This window comes from Cnephaeus nilssonii, assembly GCF_951640355.1.
Source record: "Cnephaeus nilssonii genome assembly, chromosome: 2".
In the NCBI taxonomy this organism is placed as follows: Eukaryota; Metazoa; Chordata; class Mammalia; order Chiroptera; family Vespertilionidae; genus Cnephaeus; species Cnephaeus nilssonii.
The window spans coordinates 5,238,995-5,261,578 of record NC_137073.1 but is presented as its reverse complement, the minus strand read 5'-3'; the positions used below and the strand labels follow the sequence as shown (position 1 = coordinate 5,261,578).

Sequence of the window (22,584 nt, the reverse complement as noted above, 5' to 3'; positions counted from 1 at the left end):
AATCCGGGCATGTGCCTGACAGGGAATCAAACTATGACCTCCTGGTTCATAGGTAGAGGCTCAACCACTGAGTCATGCCAGCTGGGCTAAAAACTATTTTGGAATGGATTTAAGAGAAGAAATGAAAACATTAAGTGTAGACAATTGATCACAAGATTTGATTCTGAGGAGGGAAGAGTGATGGAGTAGTGGGAGGGGAGACTGGAAAATGTTCTAGATTCCTGACATTGGTCTACAAGAGGGAAGAGCTTCAGTACACGCAATGACTGGCTATGTCACCTTGGGCTGTCCATGGTGACAACTCTGTTTTCTGTATTCATGACGCTTCTGCTCAGTGTCTACAATTAAGCTTGGACCTCCTACTTGCCCACTTAGAGCCTTGTGGAAGGCTAGTGATCTAGGCCGCCTCTAAAATGCTCATGGGGCCCAGGCCGGTTTGGCTCAGTGGATACAGGGTCAGCCTGTGGACTGAAGGGTCCTGGTTTCAATTCCAGTCAAGGGCACATGCCCAGGTTGTGGGCTTGATCCCCAGTGGTAGCTGATCAATGATTCTCTCTCATGGTTGATGTTTCTTTCTCTCTCTTCCCCTCTGAAGTCAATAAAAACATATTAAAATAAAATGCTCCTGGGAACTCAGTTTGTTGGGTAGAGGCATCACCTCCTTCCCTCCCGGGAAAAGACACCTGAGAGGAAGGAAGCTTTCTTGGCAGAGTGACCAAGCTGCTCCCTGACTAGGTTAGACATTCTACTTTCCCAGCATCAGGGAAAGGTGACTCAAAGAAATCCAAAACACACAGAGAAACGGACCTTGCTTGTGGGCCTCAAGAGCTGATGTTTGCTAGTAGACAAAAGATCTAGAAGGTTATGTGAGCAGGAAGTATTTTCCCCTGCCTGAAGCACAGCTTTCTCAGGACTGGTGGAGAGAGGAAGGCCAGAGCAGGTGAGTTGAGATGCAAGCGTGTTGCTGGGAAGGGAGCCCATGGGCTTTCAGCCCCAACTGGAGCTGAAAATGAGTGGATCCCAGAGCTCCACCCAGGCCTTGGCTTGGCTGAGGTGCAGACGAGCGGAAATAACCGTGTGTCATGTTTAGGCCCGTGGGCTGGGGCAGCGCCTCCAAATTACCCTGCTGCACAGCAGTAATCCCCACTCCCTCCTTGAAGTTAGTCACACCCCAGTTTCCTCACCTGGAAAAGGAGAATAGACCCTACTGTAAGGGTGGCCTATGGAATAAAGAAAAGCACATAGATGGAAGCCCTTTCAAACTGTCAAGCGTTTAACAGACATAAAGGATTATTATTGAGCTTTTTAAATTATATACACACACACAGTTCAGCCTAGCAAAGAGGAGCGTACACTTCTTAGCTGCTTCACAAACCTTCATTGTTCAGCAGAGAGGGACACACAACCATGGATGCCCACAGCTGACGATGGCCCGTTCACTCTGATTAGCTAACACTTTCCCTCCCCTCCTCCACAGTTTTTATAGGTTTGTGCTGGTTTTCATCTTTGCCAGGATCCATAGTTTGATCGGCCAGTTTCACATGTGCATTTTGTGATATTCATGGGAGTGTTTACACACTGCTCCTGGTGTCCATAACCAGCAAATGATGAGGCGCTGCTTCTGCGGAAAGCAAGGCTGGATGAAGACATTTTGTGGGTTCAAATATCAAAGATTATGGTGACCACCACTGCCCTCGCCTTAACAAATAGAAGCAATACTAAATTATAAAATATGGCCAAGTTCCAATTCTTTCTATTATAACCATACTGGTACTTTTTCCAGACCTTCATTTAAAAAGGTCTTGTTTTGTTTTGAATGTCGCTGCTAGTGCTGTGTTGACGATGCTGAGTCACCCCCAGACTCGCAAACCGAAACCCAAACGGCCAGGTTGGGCGGGCAGGAGCGTGGGGCTGGGGTGTCCCTCCAACCCTGGCTGTCCACACAGGGCGGGACCTGCGGGAGGAGCGAGCCCAGGCTGGAGCCATCAAGCGCAACGCTTCTGGAATGGGCCCAACCAGGATGCCAAGCGGATCTCGGGACCAGCCCCGAGGAGCTCGGGGAGCGAGGAGGGTGCGGCCCCTGCAGAGGCGGCAGCGGACACGGAAACTGCCAACACCCAGCCGGCACCGGCCGCTCAGCCCGCGGAGGCCCGGCCCCGGGAACCCACCGAGGCGGCGGGGCTGAGGGGCGGGGCCAGGGCGGGAGGGGCGGGGCCGGGACCGAACACGTGATGAGGGCGGGGCCAGAGCGGGAGGGGCGGGGCCGGGTCCAGAGGGCGGAGCCACCAAGGCTGGGCTCCGCCGCACCCCTCGGTCCCGGAAAAGGAGGAACCAAAGCAGCAGAGACCCGAGGCGACCCAGGCCTGGACGGGGGTGGGGAGAAGTCCCGTTAGACGGAGCAGGCCTGAGGCTAGGACCTCCTGGTACCGGGCCAGGCCCGAGCGAGAAGCAGGACCAAGACCCAGAGGACGGGCAGGGGCGTGGGCAGGGCGTCCCCAAACCCAGAGGGCGGGGCGGGGCGGGGCGGGTCCGAGGCCGGAGGGGGAGCAGCGGCGGGGACGGGACACGCGGGGGCCGCGGTCAGACGACGGGCGGCTGCGGGCCCAGGAGGCGCAGGGCCGCGGCCAGCAGGCCCAGGAGCAGCAGCAGCCCGAGCAGCAGCCGCAGGAGCGCCCGCGCCGTGGGCCCGCGGGGCCGCCGGCCCGTGGACTGCACGTATCGCTCCACGGCGTCCGCGAAGTCGAACTTGTCCGGCGCGTAGCCCAGCTGGGCGCGGGCCTTGCGGATCTGGAAGGTGTGCGTCACGGCCACGCTGTGCACCTGCGGCGAGAGGCGGGCGGGGGTGGGAAGCTCCCTCAGGGCAATTGTGAAAGGACCCGAGTGCTGGGTCTGGCTCCTGCGCAGCCTCCTCAGGGAGAACCTGCGTCCCCCCATTTCCACTTTCCTCGAGGCGCCGCCAGGAGGTGCCTTCTCTGCATCCCTCCCCCGCCCCCCCCCCCCCAGTACTGAACTCAGTCCCCCCAAAGCACGCCTCTGCCCGCCTCGCAAGGTGCTGTGAGCCGAAGGCCCTTGACCTTGGCCCCTCGGCCTCCGCTCCACCAGATGTTAGCCCTCCCTGAGTCCCGGGGCCTCCCCCGAGGAACGCCGTCACGCACAGGCGAGGATGCGCTAGATGGCCTGGAGCCCAAGGCTTCAGGGCGATAATGCAGCTACCAGGTGCAGGATCACTCTCTGTACCGACCTGGGCTCGGTCTCTAATCCTCTGTGGTACTATCCCCACCTCCTCTGAACATATTTGAACATTGGAGAGAGAGAGAATGGCTTGCCCAGGGTCACACGGGGAGCCAGAATCCTTCTCCTGCCACTTGGGAGGGTGCCCACCCATGTGGACCCACTGGGAGGGGCCCATGAACTGCTGATTCTCCCGGGAACTGAAACAGCCTCTGGGTCAAGCCCCGGGTCTTAGATGCTGTGGGAGAAGACAGGGCGAGAAGTCAGCTGGACCCTTTGGCCCAGGCTAGGAAGCTCAGGGCGCTGGGGCGGGGCAGCCACTGAGCAGGGTTCTGGAAGACTGCCCTCAGAGCGGAGGCTTCGCTCCTGTCCTCCCTCTCCTCCTCAGAACTGGCTGCGGTGCCCCCGCTGTGTGCCCTGAGGTCTCCCCAGCTGTGCCTCGTGGTCTTTATTCACAGCGTTGAGTTGCCTGGTTCCTGGGCTCTCCTCCCCTTTGCACTGTGAGCTCCTTCGGGTAAGGACCAAGTCTTGCCTCCATTGCTCAGCACAGGGCCTGCACCAAGTACAAGTGCAATGACGGCAACGCTACCAATTCAAACTGGAGGGCTGGTTGTGTGCATAGACTGAGGGGCAGAGGGCGCCAGAGCCACATTCCCCAGGAAGGAGGGATCCTTTGCCCCAGAACTGCCCACAAGGCAAGGAGCAGGAGGGGAGCCAGGTCCCTGCCCTGTCACAGTTCAGCAGCATCTTGGCAGCGATTTTACATGGACGTGATTCCTGACTCACTTCACAAGCTGATAGTTACGTTTAAAACCATTTAGGTCTGGTTGCAGTTCAGCTTTCAGCTCTGCTACTGAAGTGAGTGAGCACAAGCAGGCTATTGCACCCAGCGTCTCATTCCCTCCCCTGTAAGTGGCGATGGTAATGTACTGTAGACATCCAGAGTAGAGGTGATGATCAGAGACACAGAAAACACAGCCTGACATGTCGCTGCCCCTCACAAGGTGGCCGCTGTTGTCATCATTCTCATTCCTCTGCTCCTTGGGTGGTTCAAAGGAGAAGCAGTGGGGACCTGCCTATTTCTGCGGCCCAGCCTCCACTGCCAAGGCAGAGAGCACGAAGCTTGGAGTGTCAAGCCAGTTCCAGAACGGTGTGACCTTGGACAAATCACTAATTTTTCTAGTCCTGTTTCCCACCAGAAAATGAGATCACAATCATAATTCTTTTGCCCTTCCTAACTTACCAGGAATGCCTGAGGGCAATGCCTTCCAGGCTATCAGAGAAAGTCAAATGAGAGAGTGGACCGGAAGGATTTTGCAAATAACACCAAACACCCATAAAGTTTTCTGCAAGAAAACGCCCTCTCTTTTAAACTGTATATGCAAATAGAAACATCACCATTATTTGAAAGCAATATTCTGCACAGAGTAGGTTCTTAGTGTATACTTATTATTCAGTAATTGTGGACAGTGAACCTAGAGCTAAAGGCTCTGTGCATGAATGTGTTGCGAGTTGGCAGAGTTGGTGGGGAGTGGTGGCATTCTAAAAAGTAAATGTCATGCCCGGCCAGCATGGCTCAGTGGTTGATCCTCAACCTATGAACCAAGAGGTCATGGTTTGATTCCTGGTCAGGGCACATGCCCAGGTTGTGGACTTGATCCCCAGTGTGGGGCGTGCAGGAGGCAGCCGATCCATGATTCTCTCTCATCATTGATGTTTCTATCTCTCTCTCCCTCTCCCTTCCTCTCTGAAATCGATAAAAATATATTAGAAATAAATAAATAAATAACAATAAACAGTAAATGTCATGGAAGCCGCTTTTTGGAGCCTCCAGTTTGGCTGGGAGGATAAGCTGGATAAGATAACAATGAGGAGGGATGGGCTTGGAGCGGACACCTTTCAGATCACGAGAGTACACACAGCCTAAGCAAAACCCAGGGGCCCATGATTATGGAGGACCTAGCCCTGGATTTGGGCCCACGCGGGAGTTCTGAGACCTCAGATAAGCTTCCAGTTATGGCGCCAAAGGGGTGAGGGGTAGTGGCAGTGGGTGTGGGAAAAGGGCGGGAAGGCAAGGGAGGGTGCACGGGGCACAGGGGCTCCCCCAGCAGCAGCCCACTTACCTCACTCCGGGTGAGCAGGGGCGGGATGCTGCAGATGGGCCTCAGGGCCAGGTGCAGGTACTCCATCACTGTGGCTGTGTGGGGAGAGCGGCACTGCCCAGGAGGCCTAGCTCTATGCTAGCCCCAGGGGCCCTTGGGGACATGTCAGTCATTTGCTTTGCTAGGGGGAGTCTTCACTTTGTAAAACTGTTCTGTCTGTGGGTTCCTTTAAATCAGCAGTTCACAGCACATGCTGGGGTGCCTTGTTTGGCTGAGAAATGTCACAATTAAGTTGTTATCACATTTTAAGGACAGACCGAGCAGATTCCAAGTTACCTCCTAGTAATGTCTGCCTCATCACGTCTATTCCAATACCAGAGACCCTGTGCATGAAATGTGTGCACCGGTCGGGTCCCTAGAGGCTGCCAGCTGCCGGCTGGGGCCTCCCTTCACGCAGCTGGCCGGCCCTGCCCCTGGTTGAACTCCTGGTCGAGGGGACAATTTGCATATCAGGCTTTTATTATATAGGAGGCTCTCTTGAGTAGGAGAGGAAGAAGCTGGGGTAGTGGCTCTTCCTGGGTTGCACTCTGGACCACTTCCAAAAAAGCTGATGCTTCTCTGCCCCTTGGTTCCCACTGATGCTGATGTTCTGGGTGCGGCTGAGGCGTTTTTATATTTTAAAAGCTCCCAGTGGACTCCAATGTGCAGCCAGGGCTAAGAACCTTTAGGTTACAGTTCGCTCCCCCGTAGCCCTGTAAAGCTGCCGGAACCCTAAGGAGTGTCAATCACCGTGTGATGCCTGCTTGAGCAGCCATCCTGTCCGTGTGCCCTGGTGGATAATATTGTACAAACACCTGCTTAAAAGGCAAGCATCCCAGGCTCAGTCCCCAGTGTGGGGCTTGTAGGAGGAAGCCAGTCAATGGTTCTCTCTCATCATTGATGTTTCTCTCTCTCTCTCCTTCTCCTTTCCTCTCTGAAATCAATAAAAAAAAAAATACATTTTTAAAAGGCAGCAGCCCAGTGCATTTAAAATACAAGTCCCGTGGAGGTTCCCAGGAGCACAGCCCTCTGTGACGTGGGGCCCCGTCCCCGGGGCTGAGCACTGCACGGCTAACACCTGCTCCGCATGCACTGGAGGCGGCCGGCAGGCAGGGGCTGGGATGTGAGGAGAGACTGGCCTTCAGGGTGAGGAGGAGAGTCCAGGGTCAAAGTGGAGCCTCACAGGTCCCAAAGCACCCTGACTCAGGATGACCTTGGGGGCCGAGAGCCAGGGCCCTCTCCCCGAGTGCCATGCCTTCTAGCGCAGGCCCAGGTGTGAATGCCCTCTTCTCACTGTGGCACCGTGGGCAGGTCACCAGCCTATCAGAGCCTCAGTTGCCTCACCTCTACAATGGGCCCCCCGCTACTCACCTTGCAAGTGGCACAAGGTTTAAACATGGCAGGACGAGGGTGAGGGGAGGGATGTGCGGGGCTGGGCCAGTGCAGATCAGGCTTGGAGCACCAGCCCTGAGTGAGGGTCGCCTTAAATTCTGTGCCCTCGGTGACTCCCTCGCCTCCGCCTGGCCCTGGGAATGCATGTCCACCCGGACATGGAGGGCTTCTGATACACACGTTCTTTTGCTTACCTGCCAGGTAAACGCAGGAAGTGGGTACCTGGATCCAGGGCTGGCTGTACCCCAGCTTCTCAAACTGCAAGGAAACATGGCCTGAGATGAAAACAGTCCTCCAGGGCTCGTGCGGAACAGCCACCACCGTTTCCTTCACCCTGCGCCAACAGAGGGCCCCCCTGGCCCCCGGCCCGCCCGCCCACCGCCAGCCCCAAGCCTGAGCCAGCCTCGAAAGGAAATCCACACCTTGACCTGGAAAACGCAAGCAGGGATGGAATGCATGGGGTGGAGGCTCACTTGGGATCATTCACACCGCTTTGTTTTTATGCACATCTGCCGACACCAAAGGCACTTGTGCAGAATCTGATTTTTCTAAAGTAGCTACTGCGGGGGGGGTGGGGGGGGCACCCAGATGTGTGGAGGGGTGTAGAAGAGGAAGCAGACTGGGAGGGACTATGGCCAACTGGGGAACACAGCCCCCCCAAAGGACAGCTACAACCCAGCTCCAGGCAGTGCCAGTGTTACCCAATGGACACTGTTTCCAGAACTGGCTTTGAAAATGGAATCTGATGTTTTGGAAGGAGGGAAGGATGGCAGGGCGAGCAGGTGGGGGTGGGCATCTGGGCACCTACCAGCGGAGCCATCCACTCGAAGAGGTTGACGCTCTCCCCGTCATTGATATAGTAGGCCTGCCCGCTCTGCCAGGGACACGGAGGGGGGACAGTCAGGCGCCTGCCTCCCGGACTCCGCCTGCAGACGGCCCCGCAGCCACCCGGGGCCAGACCCGGGCAGTTCCCTTTCAGGTCCGGACTGACCAGCTGTGTGACCCAGTGGACCACTTAACCTCAATGTCTTTGTTTTTCCTCAGTTTCTTCATCTGAGAAATGGAAGGATAGGAATGGGAACTTGCTATAAAGATGAAAAGTGTGTGTCAAATGCCTAGCATTTGGTGACCGTTCTGGCATCAGCACCAGCTGCCTCACAGGGTCACCGCTAGGAGCTAACCCTGCTCTGTGAAGCCCCTCCGGGCCGCCCAGCTTCTCGGGCTGCCAGTCCTGCCCACGGCCCTGTTGGATGGGGGAGGAATGCTGTATGTGAGCCGGGAGTCCCCTGGGGACGGGGCCTGGCTGCCCCCGGGGAGGTGGGAGCACCACAGGGGACTCACGGCCACGTAGCCCTTGGCCGCGGTGAGGGCCTCGGCCGCCAGCACGTGCGCCTGCACCAGGTTGCGCACGTGGACCCAGTTCATCCTCGCCCCGCGGTCCCCGAAGCGGAACATGAACAGCCTCTTCTTGATGTGGCTCTGGGGGTGGAGAGGGGCAGTAAACAGGCCAGCCTGGGCCCGGACCTCTCATCACTGCTGATGGGCCCACATTCCCAGCTCCAGGCGGGAGCCCTCTGCCCACCCCCAGGTTCCACCAGTAGTCCCGGCGAACTGTCCTGGAGCTGATGCCTGCTCTTTGCTCTCTCTCAGCCCCGCTGGGAGGGAGGGGGGCCTTGCTCTCCCGCCTCTCATACCCCACATCCAGCTCGCCTGCAAGTCCAGTGGCCTACACTGTTAGAATCTGCCCAGAACCCACCGCTTCCCACCGCCCTGCCTGCCCTCATCTCACACCTGGATCCCCAAGTAGCCCCCTCCAGGCCCCCGCTGGTTCCCCATGGGCCAGGGGAGCCGTTCCCACCCGGGCGGAGGGCGAGGGTGTGTCTCCCTCTCAGAACCTCCTGGGTGCCCGTCTTGTAGGCTGAAAGCCTCAGGCCTGACAACGGCCCTTCTGACCTGGCTCCAGCGTCTCCTGACGACAAGCCCCCGCTGGCCCGTCTCCAGGCCCCGGCCTCCTCCCGGGAACGTGCTGGCGGGCCCCACCTCAGGGCTCACACTGCTGCTCCCTCTGCCTGGAGGGCTCTTCCTCCAGGTCCCTGTGCGATGCATCTCCCACCCCCTTAAACTGACGCTCAGAGGTCCCTGCTCCATGACGCTCCGACTGCCAGCCCTCCTGCTTCCTGCAGCCTTGAACACCTTCCTGTTTCTGCACAGTGCCGGCCAGTATCTGCTCATCCACCGCCTTGTATGAGGACGTAAGCCCACAGGGCAGGCATGTCTGCTTGTTCACGGTCTGACCCCAAGCCCAGAGCGCCTATCTTTCTTTCTCATGTCCAGGCCTGTGCCCACGCTGTCTCCTCTGTTTGGACAACCTTCTCTCTACCACCCCGTTTCCTTGGTTAGTTCCTTCTTCTCCTTCCAAACAGTTTGGGCATCACTTCCTCCAGGAAGTCCTCCTGGACTTCCCTCTCTGCCAAGCGCTCATCTTCTTGTTCTTGTTCTCCTCCCCTCCATAAAGCCCTCACCACGCTGAGTCTGTGACCTGCACGTGTCTCCTGCCCAGGCTTTGAGAAATCTGAGGGCAGGGCCTACCAAAGCCCCCTTTACCAGCTTTCTCTGGAGAGAGGGTGTTTTTGCATGAAGACTCTGGTGCTGGTGGCATGAGATGAGCCATCTGGCCCCATGGAGCCCAGGTGCGAGTGAGGACAACAGGCTCCCTCTGTCTCTTCGGAGCCATAGCTCCGTGTCTGCCCACCCATGCTTAGACCTGGCTGGCACACCCTGAGAGCTGCGCCTGGTGGGCCTGGGGGGCCTGGGCACCTCCCGGAGCTGAGGGCCCCCACACAGGAACACTGCCCAAGCTGCTGCAGGGACTGTGGGCTGGAGGACCCCCATCCCTGAGAACTTGAGCCAGGTTCCTCCTGTGCCTCAGACCCAAGGCGGGACGACATACCGCCACACGGGGCAGGTGCCTCTGCTCTTCAGGGCCGTAGATCCCTGGGGGCCGGAGTACGCAGGTCCGTAGAGTGCCTCCTCCTAGGACGCAGGGGAGGGCAGTCAGAGGGGAGGCGGGCCAGAGCAAGAGGGCCAGATGGCTGCCCACATCACCTGGTCCTTACTTGGACGGGTTAGCAGGGAAAACAGGTCCTTGGGGTTTCCTCATTCAGTTAGTATTCTCTCAATCAGTTAGTCATTCAACAAACACTATTCAGAGGTTTTCCCCTTTTCCCCTGCCCCCTGCCTCCTGCACCGGGCCTTGGGTTGGATGCTGTGGAGAACCTACGGATGACCAAGAATGGTTCCCGCCCACAGGATGCTCACAGGCCAGTAACAGGTGAGGCCTGGATGCAGGTGTGTGCACTGCCCTTGACAGACACGGTTCCTCCGGCTCCCTCCTGTGCTCGTTTACAGATGCACCGACCCGCACCCCTCCGGCCAGCAGCTGCAGGTCTTCCCTCTTTCTGCCCCTCACTTAGAGGAGGACCGGGTGGCTCTCGGGAGGCCCTGCTGTGGGCCTGCAGGCTTTCTCCCTCCAGGCAGCCCGCCAGCCCAGATTCAGACACGACTGTGATTTGCCTAAGGACACAGCTCGGCTTCGTGGAGCTGAGGTGGAGAGCCACGGCCCAGCTCTCCCCACCAAGCCCCTGCCTCTCGGTGACACAGCTAGAACAAGCAGACCCGGTCTTCAGCCTGTCAGCCTCGGTCTCCTCACCTGGAAACCGCGCTCTGTGGGTGGTGGTGGGAGATACGCTTTCTAGACTAGCAATGAAGGAAGGACAAGACGAGCAGTCAGCACAGGAGCCTGCCCCCTAACTCTCCCTGCTCGTGCCAGCAGGGCCCCCAGACCAAGACAGAGCTTGGTCCAGGGCTCCCCAAATTCTCTACCAGGGCCCCCACTTGTGGGGTGGTGGATGGGTCTCCTTTGGGGTGTAGCCTGAAGGGCTGCCACAAATATATTCTTTCACATTTTAAGAAAGCCCACAGAATTTTCAGTTTATTCTCAGACTCCATCTGTGTTTTAAATTTGAAATTTTAAAAATTACTTCTTTGTAAATTATTTGGCACTCAACCTCAACTCCTTAACTGAGATGGTGCCTCCTGGACGATGTTCTACTTGGGGAACCCCACGCGGCTGCACCCCAGTTTGGAAAGCCCAGTGCAGACCAGCTTCTGGGACCAAAGCTCACCTTCACCCCCCCCCGCCCCCGGGTGAGGTCTGGGAGGACTGTCAGTCCAGCTGTGCCTCTGGCCGCTGAGGTGGCGGCCTGGACCTAACCTGGGCCAATGACATGTGCTCACCCAAGAAAGTGACTCCGAGGAGCAGGTTCACCCAAGGGACTGACCATCAGCTCCTGCCCCTCAGGCCCCGAGGGCTGCCCCAACCCTGTCCTGTCCACGGCCTGGTGGCCATTTTTCTAGAAATTTCTGTCCCACAGCCTCCCAGTGTAAGTCCTCTTCATCCTGTCAATTAGCCAGGACCAGTGTCTGCAGTTCACAGCCAAACACCTTGCCTGCTTCCCAGATCAACACCCTCACTTGACGATGAGGCCCAGGGTAGTGGATTGGGTGGTAGCTCTGAAAATAGACGTGCACATCCCAGAGTCTGCGGGTACGGCCTTATCTGGAAAAAGGGTCTTTGCACATGTAACCAAGGACCTCAAAACGAGGTCATCCTGGATCATCGGGGTGGGCCCTACCCATGTCCAGTGTCCTTGTAAGAGACTCAGGAGAGACCGGTGGGAAGAGGCCCCTGAAGACAGAGGCAGAGACTGGATGATGCACCCACACACCCAGGAGTGAACAGGAGGGACAGGAAGGACCCTCCTGGAGCCTTCGGAGGGAGTGAGGCCCAGCGGCCTCCCGGGGAACGGTGAGAGCAGACATTTCGGCGTCCTAAGCCACCAAGTGTGTGGCAATTTGTCCTGGTGGCCCCAGCACACTACTGTACCCAGAGGCAGCGCACGCAGCCACGGTCACACTGAGCCGGGCTCTGCACACCTCAGGACTCTGTGCAGGGACAGGGCCCTCCGTGCCAGGTTGGAGGGACCAGCCTGGGCAGAAAAGACTGGAAACCACCCAGGGTGGCGGTGGCTGGACTCCGGAAAGCGGTATCAGGTGAGCTGTTCTGTAACAGCCTATAGCTAATTTTAAACTCTGGGTCACCTGGGCACAGGGCGGGGAGGGGGGGGTCGGGTTGCAGTGACATTGGCCGGCAGGGCACTGGGCAGCCATGTCACAGACGCCTGGGCCCAAGGTATCCGTGACTCTCCTGACCATGGAAAGTGGGGGTGCTCATATAAATAATTCTTGGCCCGAGGATTAGGTGTCTGGCTTCTAGGTTGCTGGTCCTGTGTGTGTGTGTGTGGGGGGGGGGGGGGTGGCGGGGGAGGGCAGGTAGAGAAGAGAATTCAACTGTACAGGGTCAAAACCTCTGGAAAAACACAGCTGGAAGTTCCTGATAGGCCCAGGGTGATGGGGTGGGGAGGATTTTAATTTTTTTTTAATCCTCACCTGAGGATATGTTTATTGATTATTTTTATTTTTATATTTTAGAGAGAGAGGAAGGGAGGGAGAGAGAGAGGGAGAGAGAAACATTGATCAGCTGCATCCCATATGCCTCCTGACAGGGATCAAACCCACAACCTAGGTATGTGCTCTGACCAGGAATCGAACCCACAACCTTACGGGATGACACTCCAACTAACTGAGCATCTGGCCGGGGCGGTGGGGAGGATTTGAGGGAAAAGAGCTCATTCTCGAGACCTGCTCAGCTGTGGCTACAGTGTAGTATGGTGATGGGGCCCCAAACTCTGGTGTCAGACCCCTGAGGGTAGAGGAAGGTTCAAATCCCATATCTGCCACCTAAGACTGTGTGACCTTGAGTTCAGTCAGTTAGCCTCTCAGCCTCAGTTTCCTCCCCTCTAAATTTCAGGGGTTTATAACTACAAGCATCCTTGCTTTCCAAATTCAATTGCTCCCTGAGTTTAGGTAGTGAGGGTATCAGAGTTTTCTTTCTTTTTTAAAAAAGGATATCTTTATTGATTTTAGAGAGGAGGGGAGAGAGAGACAGAAACATCAATGATGAGAGAGAATCATTGATTGACTGCCTCCTGCACGCCCCACATCGGGGATCGAGCCTTCAACCCAGGCATGTGCCCCAACCAGGAATCGAACTGTGACCTCCTGGTTCATAGGTCGACGCTCAACCACTGAGCCATGCCGGCTGGATGGTAACTGAGCTTTCTGATTTGTTTTAAGTTTCTGAATTTTGGAAAGCAAACAGTGATAATTTGGATAGTAAGGAATTATATAAATCGACTTGGTTCCTGAGTTTGGAAAGCAAGAGCGATGTCAGGGTCTTACCTCATGGATGCTGGGAAAGTTATGAAAAATTCTGCCTATGGAACTGGATGTGAACTAGGGCCTGGCGTGCAGTAAGCTCTCCCTAAACACAGACCGTCCGTATTCCACTCGTTAATAGCGCCCCTCATCGTTTACCCTCAGACAAGCTCTGAGGTAGACTCCGCTGCCATCCACATTCCTCATAGGTGAGGACGCTGGCACAGAGAGGGGGTGCATGCCGAGGTCACGTGGCTAAAGGTGGTGGGGCTGGGCTCTGAACTCGGGCAGTCTGACCGCGCGCACTGCCCCTGCCGGCGCCTGTTCCTCCCCTGCAGCCCGCAAAGCGCTGCCGCGGCAGGAGCGGCTCCCCGGAGCCATCTGTCACCTGCAGGCCCTTCCGCGTGCCACACCCCCTGCATCCCCATAACGGAGCTCTTTCCTCCCCGCGGCTCCTTCAACAGGACCCGCTCCCACTGGTCTCCCCCCGGCCATGAGCAGCATGAGGACAGGGCCTGGGCCATCTCCCTGGTGGGGTGGGACAAAGCAGGTGCTCAGACTGTAGAATGACGAGTGACCGAGGCCCCGGGGAAGTGACCTTCGAAGGCAGGGGCCTCGGAGGCACGTCCGCTGAACGCTGGGGCCACACCGTGTTGGGGAAGGCAGCTTGGGCCGCGAGCAGGGCCGCCGTCCTTACCCGGGAGAGGCGTGCCGTTGGCCGTGAGGGTCAGCTGGTCGGCGATGGCTTTGGTTCTGGAGTAGTGGTCCATGTGCTGCCAGGGGCCGGGGGACAGAGCCGCCGAGGCGCTGCTCAGTGACCCGCCGCCCGGCCCGCCCGGCCCGCCCGGGGCTGCACCTGCGCTTCAGACCCCTCGAGGGTTGGATTCTGGGGACTCTCCGTGGGAAATGGCCAAGCCCTGAGCCCCCCGCCCCTCTTTCCCCTCTGGGTGGAAGCCGCGGGAGCAGTTCAGGGGAGAGGAGCCGACTTCAGGGCAATCACACAGCCCAGGGCTCCTGGACTCAGGGCGGCTTCTGCAGCGCCAGCTGCCCTGGGACACGGAGGCGGACACGGAGGCGGACATGGAGGTGGGACACGGAGGTGGGACACGGAGGCGGGACACAGAGGTGGGACACGGAGGCGGGACACGGAGGTGGGACACAGAGGTGGGACACGGAGGCGGGACACGGAGGGGAGACACGGAGGCGGGACACGGAGGTGGGACACAGAGGTGGGACACGGAGGCGGGACACGGAGGGGAGACATGGAGGCGGGACACGGAGGGGAGACACGGAGGTGGGACACGGAGGGGGGACACAGAGGCGGGACACAGAGGCGGGACACGGAGGTGGGACACAGAGGTGGGACACGGAGGTGGGACACGGAGGGGAGACACGGAGGCGGGACACGGAGGTGGGACACAGAGGCGGGACACGGAGGGGGGACACGGAGGGGGGACACGGAGGGGGGACACGGAGGTGGGACACGGAGGCAGGACACGGAGGTGGGACACAGAGGCGGGACACGGAGGTGGGACACGGAGGCGGGACACGGAGGTGGGACACAGAGGTGGGACACGGAGGTGGGACACGGAGGTGGGACACGGAGGCGGGACACGGAGGTGGGACACGGAGGTGGGACACGGAGGTGGGACACGGAGGGGGGACACAGAGGCGGGACACAGAGGCGGGACACAGAGGTGGGACACGGAGGTGGGACACGGAGGGGAGACACGGAGGCGGGACACGGAGGTGGGACACGGAGGGGGGACACGGAGGCGGGACACGGAGGCGGGACACGGAGGGGGGACACGGAGGCGGGACACGGAGGCGGGACACGGAGGTGGGACACGGAGGGGGGACACGGAGGCGGGACACGGAGGTGGGACACGGAGGGGAGACACGGAGGCGGGACACGGAGGTGGGACACGGAGGGGGGACACAGAGGCGGGACACGGAGGTGGGACACAGAGGCGGGACACGGAGGTGGGACACGGAGGGGGGACACGGAGGCGGGACACGGAGGCGGGACACGGAGGTGGGACACGGAGGGGAGACACGGAGGCGGGACATGGAGGCAGACACAGAGGCGGGACACGGAGGCGGACACGGAGGCGGACACGGAGGCGGACACGGAGGCGGGACACATCCCGTGCATTCCCACAGGAGCCCTGCGGGGTTGGCGGCAGTTCTGCACACGCCTCCTCAGTGCCTGCTCTCCACGGCCTCACGGGGGCGGCTGCCCGGAAGAGAGAGGCTCAGGACAAAGCGCCGGGCTCAGGCGGGCAGGCAGGCAGTGGCTGGCTGGCTCAAGGCCAGGTCTGTCTGATTTCAAAGTTCCCGTCGGCATGACCAGCTCAAGCAGAAGAGGGCTTGTCCACTCTTCAGGAGAGTGTGGGGACCCCTTCTTCTGGGGATTGGCGCTGGCTCCACCCTTCCCTTTCCCGTGGGCTGTGGGTCCCAGGCCCGTGGGCCTGCCCCTCTCCTGAGGCCAGGTACCTTCTCCAGCGGGAAGTAGGGCACAGAGTCCTCGTCGCCTTGCTCGATGGGCTTCCCGCCGAAAGCGACGTTGACGGTGCTGGTGTAGACGAGCCTGGGCACCCGCCGGCGGACACAAACTACGGGACAGGTGCACAGAGTCACTCACACACACACACACACTCCTTCCCTCGCTTGGGGTGCGGGTCTAGTCCCTGCTCTGCGGGCCCTGGATGCCAGGCCAGCTCACGCCCCCGTCCCTGTGTGCTGTGCTCCCAGCTACCTTGCCAAGGACAGGTCAGAGGAAAGTCTCACTCCATGGGGCACAGAAAGCACACACTCCAGAGCCAGAGAGAGAAGCGGGGTGCAGGACGTGCCCAGAGCCCGGAGGGGGCCTCCTATTTTGGTTCTTCCTGACCCCTTTCCCTCCCCGGTCCCCGGACACGCTGCCCACCGTGCCGGGCTCGGGCAGGTCTGAGACACAGGCAGGGTGCGTGCCACAGGCCCTCCGCTGGGTGCGCGAGGGAGGGAGGAGGGCCCAGCTCCGCTCTGTGCCCACCCCCCCCTCCCACGCCCCCAGCTGGGCCTGTGGCAGGGGAGAGAGAAGGCGGAGACACACGCAGGCCACACGGCTCTGAGCGCCTACCGTCGATCACCAGTTTGGTGCCACCGACATTTACAGACTCAATCTGCTCTTTCTGAAGCTAAAAGACAAGATGAGGGGGGCAAGCTGGGGCGCTGCCTCCGCCTGTGGCTGAGCCCGTGAAGTTGGGGACTGCAGGACTCCAGCTCAGAGGCAGGGCTCCCAAGAGGCACGGGGCAGAGCGAGCTCCAGGGCCCAGCTCGGCCACCATCTCCCTGCCCGGGAGGCTCTGTCCCGGGTCTGGCCCTCAGCTCCCTCGTCTGTAGAGTGCGGGCAGACCCTGTGCGTGCTCGCCCCGGGGGACTGGTACAGTGCTCGGCACAGAGGGGGACACAGAGCGTGTTGGCTTGTTTCTTCGCCCTGGAAGTCTCTTTCCTTCTCTGTCTGACGGACAGTGACTCTGTCCGTGCCCTGGTGAGGGGCTCGGGGCGACGCCTAGAAGGAGCTGGTCTGCAGTGAGACCTGCCGGGAGCCAGGGCCTGGCGAAGCCTTGCTCCCCACTTCATCTCCGCAGCCACGCGAGGGGGTGGCTGGCACCCACCAACACTGTTTGTTCTCGCTGCAGCTGTCTTTGTTTACCGGGTAATTCAATCACAGGTTACAGCCATGCAAACAGTGCAGGGTTTGCGGTGAAGGGAAAGGAACTTCCCTGCCAGTCCTGATTCCATCTCCCTTCCCCCTCCCCCAGAGGCAACCACCGTCTCCAGTCTGTGTATTTCTAGAAATAATCTGTGCTTATTAATATGGGCACGTACAGATGTGTGAGTATATACATATTGACCCAAGCCCTAGCCAGTTTGGCTCAGCGGATAGAGAGTCGGCCTGTGGACCGAAGGGTCCTGGGTTTGACTGCAGTCAAGGCCACACGCCTGGGTTGCACATGCCTCTCTCATCATTGATGTTTCTGTCTCTCTCTCCCTCCCTCTCCCTCTCCCTTCCTCTCTGAAATCAATAAAAATATATTTAAAAATAAATAAATACACAAATATTGACCCGAGCTTTTTTTGTTTCTAACAAACAGGAGGATGTCAAGCACTATTTCTGCACCTTGGGAAATTTTCAGTATCAGCACATTTTGAGTTGCCTGGTTCTTCTGAACTGCACTGTGTGAATACAGCACAACTTTTTATAGACAGTCTCCCACTGCTGAGCATTTAGTTATTTCCTTGGTGTGTTATCAGACACAGTGCTGCCAACAAGTACCCTATCCGAGCCCCAGAGTGTGCGGATGTGCTGGGAGATGCTGCTGGCCTCAGTGCTGGCAATGTCATCACTTCACAGGTGAGGGTGTGTGCACCTGCCCATGTCACACAGCTCAAGTGGCAGAACTGGCATTCGGTCCCATGGGCGGGAGATGCCGGCTGGGTGAAGCCCCGCCCCGCCCGGCGCAGGCGAAGAGCACGAATGAGCACACAGCTGAGGGGCGGGCGGGCAGAGCTCTGTGTGACTCCAGGTACCGCACTACGGGGCTCACCTTCTCAGCGCCAGACATGCCGTGGGAGGCCACGTGGAAGACACAGTCCACCCCTTCGAAGGCATGGAGCAGGGCTTCCTCATCTCGGACGTCAGCCTGGAACAGAAGGAAGAAGTGGGGCGGGAGGTTTGAGTCCAAGGCAGAGACACCAGCTGTGCACCTGGCCAGGTCCCAGAGCTGGCCCGACCCAGCCAGGCCGAGCCCCTGGGGCCCGAGGGCTGTGGGCAGGATTTACACGACTCCGCAGGAGATCGTCACCAGCATCAGCCCCCTCGTCGGCTGTCCCGGCGGCTGTGCTCAGGCACTGCCTCCCCAAGCCCCCCCAGAGCCCGTGAGCAGATGCTGTGGGGCCGTCCTGTGGATGAGGACAGGCGGCTCAGAGAGGCAGAGCCCGTGACCATGGCTGCCCAGCTGGGAAGCCCCGGGGTAGAATTGGAGCTTAAACAGCCTGGACTCTTCATCCTCATGCTACTGGTTTTGCCTCAGATATTGTCTCCAGACCTCCACCCCAGCCTGGACTGCCCCCCGCCCCGACCCTCATCACTGCACCTGGATGAACTCAGTCCCCGGGGCCAGCTCCCACTGGGGTCTGCGGAGGTCAAGCAGGATGACAGAAGTGCCTCTCTCGGCCAGGCTGGAACCTAGGCTGAAGCCCAGGTAGCCTCCTCCTCCAGTCACCAGAACCTTCTGCCTCGGGGCCTGCCCAGGTGTGGACTGAGGCTTCTGCTGCAGTGCTGGTGACGGGGCTGTCGTGGGCTCACTGGGTTTGGGCCCAGTCCCAGGCGCACATCGGAGCCCAGGCCCTAGCACTGGCCAAGGTCCTGACCCAGCTCCTGGCCCAGGCCCCAGACCTGAAGCAGCACCAGGTCCCGGCCCAGGTCCCAGAGCAGCACCAGGTCCCGAAGCAGCACCAGGTCCCGGAGCAGCACCAGGTCCCGAAGCAGCACCAGGTCCCGGTCCAGGTCCCGAAGCAGCACCAGGTCCCGGAGCAGCACCAAGTCCCGAAGCAGCACCAGGTCCCGGTCCAGGTCCAGGAGCAGCACCAGGTCCAGGAGCAGCACCAGGTCCTGGAGCAGCACCAGGTCTCGGAGCAGCACCAGGTCCCGGTCCAGGTCCCGGAGCAGCACCAGGTCCCAGTCCAGGTCCCGAAGCAGCACCAGGTCCCGGTCCAGGTCCAGGAGCAGCACCAGGTCCAGGAGCAGCACCAGGTCCTGGAGCAGCACCAGGTCCCGGTCCAGGTCCCGAAGCAGCACCAGGTCCCGGTCCAGGTCCCGAAGCAGCACCAGGTCCCGGTCCAGGTCCCGAAGCAGCACCAGGTCCCGGAGCAGCACCAGGTCCCGAAGCAGCACCAGGTCCCGGTCCAGGTCCCGAAGCAGCACCAGGTCCCGAAGCAGCACCAGGTCCCGGTCCAGGTCCCGAAGCAGCACCAGGTCCCGGAGCAGCACCAGGTCCCGGTCCAGGTCCCGAAGCAGCACCAGGTCCCGAAGCAGCACCAGGTCCCGGTCCAGGTCCCGAAGCAGCACCAGGTCCCGGAGCAGCACCAGGTCCCGAAGCAGCACCAGGTCCCGGTCCAGGTCCCGAAGCAGCACCAGGTCCCGAAGCAGCACCAGGTCCCGGAGCAGCACCAGGTCCCGGAGCAGCACCAGGTCCAGGAGCAGCACCAGGTCCCGGAGCAGCACCAGGTCCTGGAGCAGCACCAGGTTCTGGAGCAGCACCAGGTCCCGGCCCAGGTCCCGGAGCAGCACCAGGTCCCGAAGCAGCACCAGGTCCCGGAGCAGCACCAGGCCCCAGAGCAGCACCAGGTCCCGGAGCAGCACCAGGTCCCGGCCCAGGTCCCGGAGCAGCACCAGGTCCCGGAGCAGCACCAGGTCCCGGCCCAGGCCCCAGAGCAGCACCAGGTCCCGGAGCAGCACCAGGCCCTGGAGTAGGTGTGGACACAGCACCAGGCCCAGGTCCAGGCTCTGAAAGTGTACCAGACCCCAGGCCAGGCCCTGACTCGGACCCCAGGCCCGAGACCCCTCCCCAGGCCTGGCAGACAGGGCAGCTCTTCTCCCTCTGGCCTGCAGCTCTGCAGGCTTCTGGGGAGGAGCCTGCTGGGTTGGGCTTCATCCTTTACTGAGCCATGTGGGCCGACGGGATCTGTCTACCTGCAGGAAAAAGAAAAGACCCCCCCCCCCCCATGTTCTAAGGCTGTCTCAGTCACAAGGATTATCACACCCCTAGGGGCTAAGGAGCACTCCCGGTGGGAATTGGAGACCCTCTGGGTTGCAGTAAACCTGTCCTATTTAGAATCTTGAGAACTTGCAAGGTGGCTGTTGGCTTACTCAGAGAGACTCAGAGCCGGGCAGTCAGGCCTTGGGTTTTACAGCTGGGGAAACGGAGGCCCAAAGTCACACGCATGGCTGAGAGTTACACCAAGTACTTGTGACTTCTCTACCAGTTCCTTAAACCCAGTTCCCAGGGAGTACCAGAGGAAGACCGAGCAATGGCATCAAGGGGAACCTCACCAGATTGGGGGGGCGGGGTGACTGCTTTCTGACTGCGGAGATACAGAGGGCTTCCTGGAGGAGGAGGAAGAGAAGGAGGGGGAAAAGGAGGACTGGAGGAGGAAGAGGACAGGAGGAGGGGGAGGAGGAGGAAGGAAGGAGGGGGGGAGGAGGAAAGAAGGAGGGGGAGGAGAAGGAGGAGGAAAGGAGGAAGGGGAGGAGGAAGAGTAGGATGGGGAGGAGGAAAGAAGGAGGGGGAGGAGAAGGAGGAGGAAAGGAGGAAGGGGAGGAGGAAGAGTAGGATGGGGAGGAGGAAAGAAGGAGGGGGGGAGGAGGGAAGAAGGAGGAGGGAGGAGAAGGAGGAGGAAAGGAGGAAGGGGAGGAGGAAAGAAGGAGGGGGAGGAGGGAGGAGGCGGAGGGGGGAGGAGGAGGAGGGGGGAGGGGGGAGGGGGGAGGAATCCACATGGGATCCAACAGGCTCTGTGCCCTGGAAACTCACCTGCTTCCAAATGCTGCCCCCACCCACCCATCCTGACCACTGTTGCTCTGGTTTCCGGCCCCGCAGGACAGGTGGCTGGCACTACAAGGTCTGCCCAGGCCCACAGGCCTCAGGCTTAGGTCTGGGCACCTCAGGGGCCAGCACGGAGGAGCCTGCCCTCCTCACTCTAGACTTAGAGCAAGCTAGGCGTCAGACACTGTCACCATCAGTGTCCCCCTCTGCAGCTCCTGCTGCACCTGAGGATGAGACTGGACCATGCGGGCCCACTGTGCGCCAGGCCCGAGGACTCAGACAGGTAAGTCTCTGCTGTGTGGCACACAGTGCCCAAAAGGACAGGTGAGCTGGGTGCGGAGTGATGAGCCCAGGGTGTTGTGGTGGTTGGGACTGTGGGACAGGGACCCTGGCAGCTGCGGGCCTGGACCTTCTCCTTCCTGTCACTGCCTGCTCTCCCAAGCTCTGAGAGAGGGATGCGGTCATGCCCGCACCAGCCCCGGCCCTCACGGGTTAGCGGGGGTTGCCCCAAATCTGAGTCATCACAGGGGATGAGTCTGATGCCCCGGAGGGAGCAGAGAGGATGCAGCCGCGGTGTGGGGCCTCCGGTACCAGACCCAGGGGACTGTTCCGGGGGAGGTCGGTGGGAGGACCAGAACAGTCTTCCTGGCCCATGGGGATGATCTGATTGGCAAAGGCTGGGACACTGCCTGGGTACCCCTTTGTCTGGGTGCGCTTTTGGCAAGAACCCTAAAACCTAACGGCACCTCCGCATCCACCGCTGTAAATGGACCCAAATAACCTGGCCGCCCCATGAACCTCACAGGTGGTCACGGGAGGGCGAGGGCAGTGCCCGGGCGAACAGGACAGGAGGAGGGGGAGGAGGGGGAGGGGGGGGAGGAGGGGGAGGAGGGGGAGGCCCCGCAGGTCGCAGTCCCGGCGCCTAGAGCTGCGGCCGGGCGCCCGCGGGTCCTGCCCCTGACAGCGGACACGCCGCGTTTAACGCCCCGGGCGGCCCTGGGGTGCAGGCCCCGCTCCCGCACCCAGAGATAGAAACTGAGGCTCAGAGCGAACTTCGGTGGATGCAGGTGGACGTGCCTGCCAAGCAGGTTACGAGAACGGGTGTCGGGACGGACCCGAGGGGCGTCGGCCTCTCGGGCGGCAGGAGCGGGTGCCCCCCACGCCCAGACCGGCCCAATGCCCCCCGCCCGGCCCCCGCCCGGCCCCGCCCGGCCCCCGCGTCCAGCCCGCGGCGCTCACCTCGCTCGGCTCCCGCGGCGCCCGTGCCCGCGCTGCGCCCGCGTCTCCCGCCGGCCCGCCCGGCGCTGCCCCGCGCCTCCTGGGCGGGGCCAGGCAGTGCTCCCCGCCCGCCCCGCGCCTCCCCCGGCGCCGCAGCCGCCCGGCGGGCCTGTGGCTCCCGGGAGCGGGCAGAAGGGGGAGCTGCTGCGGGGAAGCGCGCGGAGGCCGCGCCGCGGGGCGTCCAGGGCCCGCCGGCCCCGCCAGCGGCTGCCCTCGCTCCTCCGCTCCCCGCCGCTCGCTGCTCCCTCCATCGCTCTGTCTGTCCGTCTGTCCGTCGAACCTTCATCCAGCCCTGCCTCCCTCCGCCGTCTGTCCAGCCGTCCTTCCTGCAGTCCCCTCCCGCTCGGTCCCGCTCTCCGCTGCTCACATCCGTGTGGAAGGGATGCTCTTCAGGGCGCCCTCTCCTGCGGGGGCTCAGGCCCCCACGCCACCCCCAGCGTCTGAGCCCCCCAAAGGCTGCCCCGTGAACACCCTCTGGGCGCCGTGGCCGTGGGAGAGGCTGTGCTCCCCGCCCGCCTGCTGTGCTGGTGGGACGGTATCGGCTTCGTGCACAAACTCGGTTCCAGCTCTGCAGAGCCAGGGACATGGGCCCAGAGGGAAGGCGGCCCGGGGCCGGG

The 22,584-nt window shown here is 60.5% G+C and overlaps 1 protein-coding gene across 1 annotated transcript; it reads right to left on the bottom strand.

Annotated features, from left to right (window-relative positions):
* Positions 1-2,580: 2,580 nt before the first annotated feature.
* SDR42E2 (short chain dehydrogenase/reductase family 42E, member 2) lies at positions 2,581-20,934 on the bottom strand (the record flags this gene model as incomplete). Its single annotated transcript, XM_079789119.1, has 14 exons — positions 2,581-2,820; positions 5,355-5,428; positions 6,959-7,022; positions 7,573-7,638; positions 8,106-8,243; positions 9,715-9,797; positions 13,798-13,873; positions 15,597-15,715; positions 16,222-16,279; positions 17,693-17,788; positions 18,242-18,543; positions 18,706-18,883; positions 18,916-19,611; positions 20,881-20,934. 14 exons carry the CDS (start codon positions 20,932-20,934, stop codon positions 2,581-2,583), a joined length of 2,244 nt encoding a protein of 747 aa, XP_079645245.1.
* Positions 20,935-22,584: the final 1,650 nt, after the last annotated feature.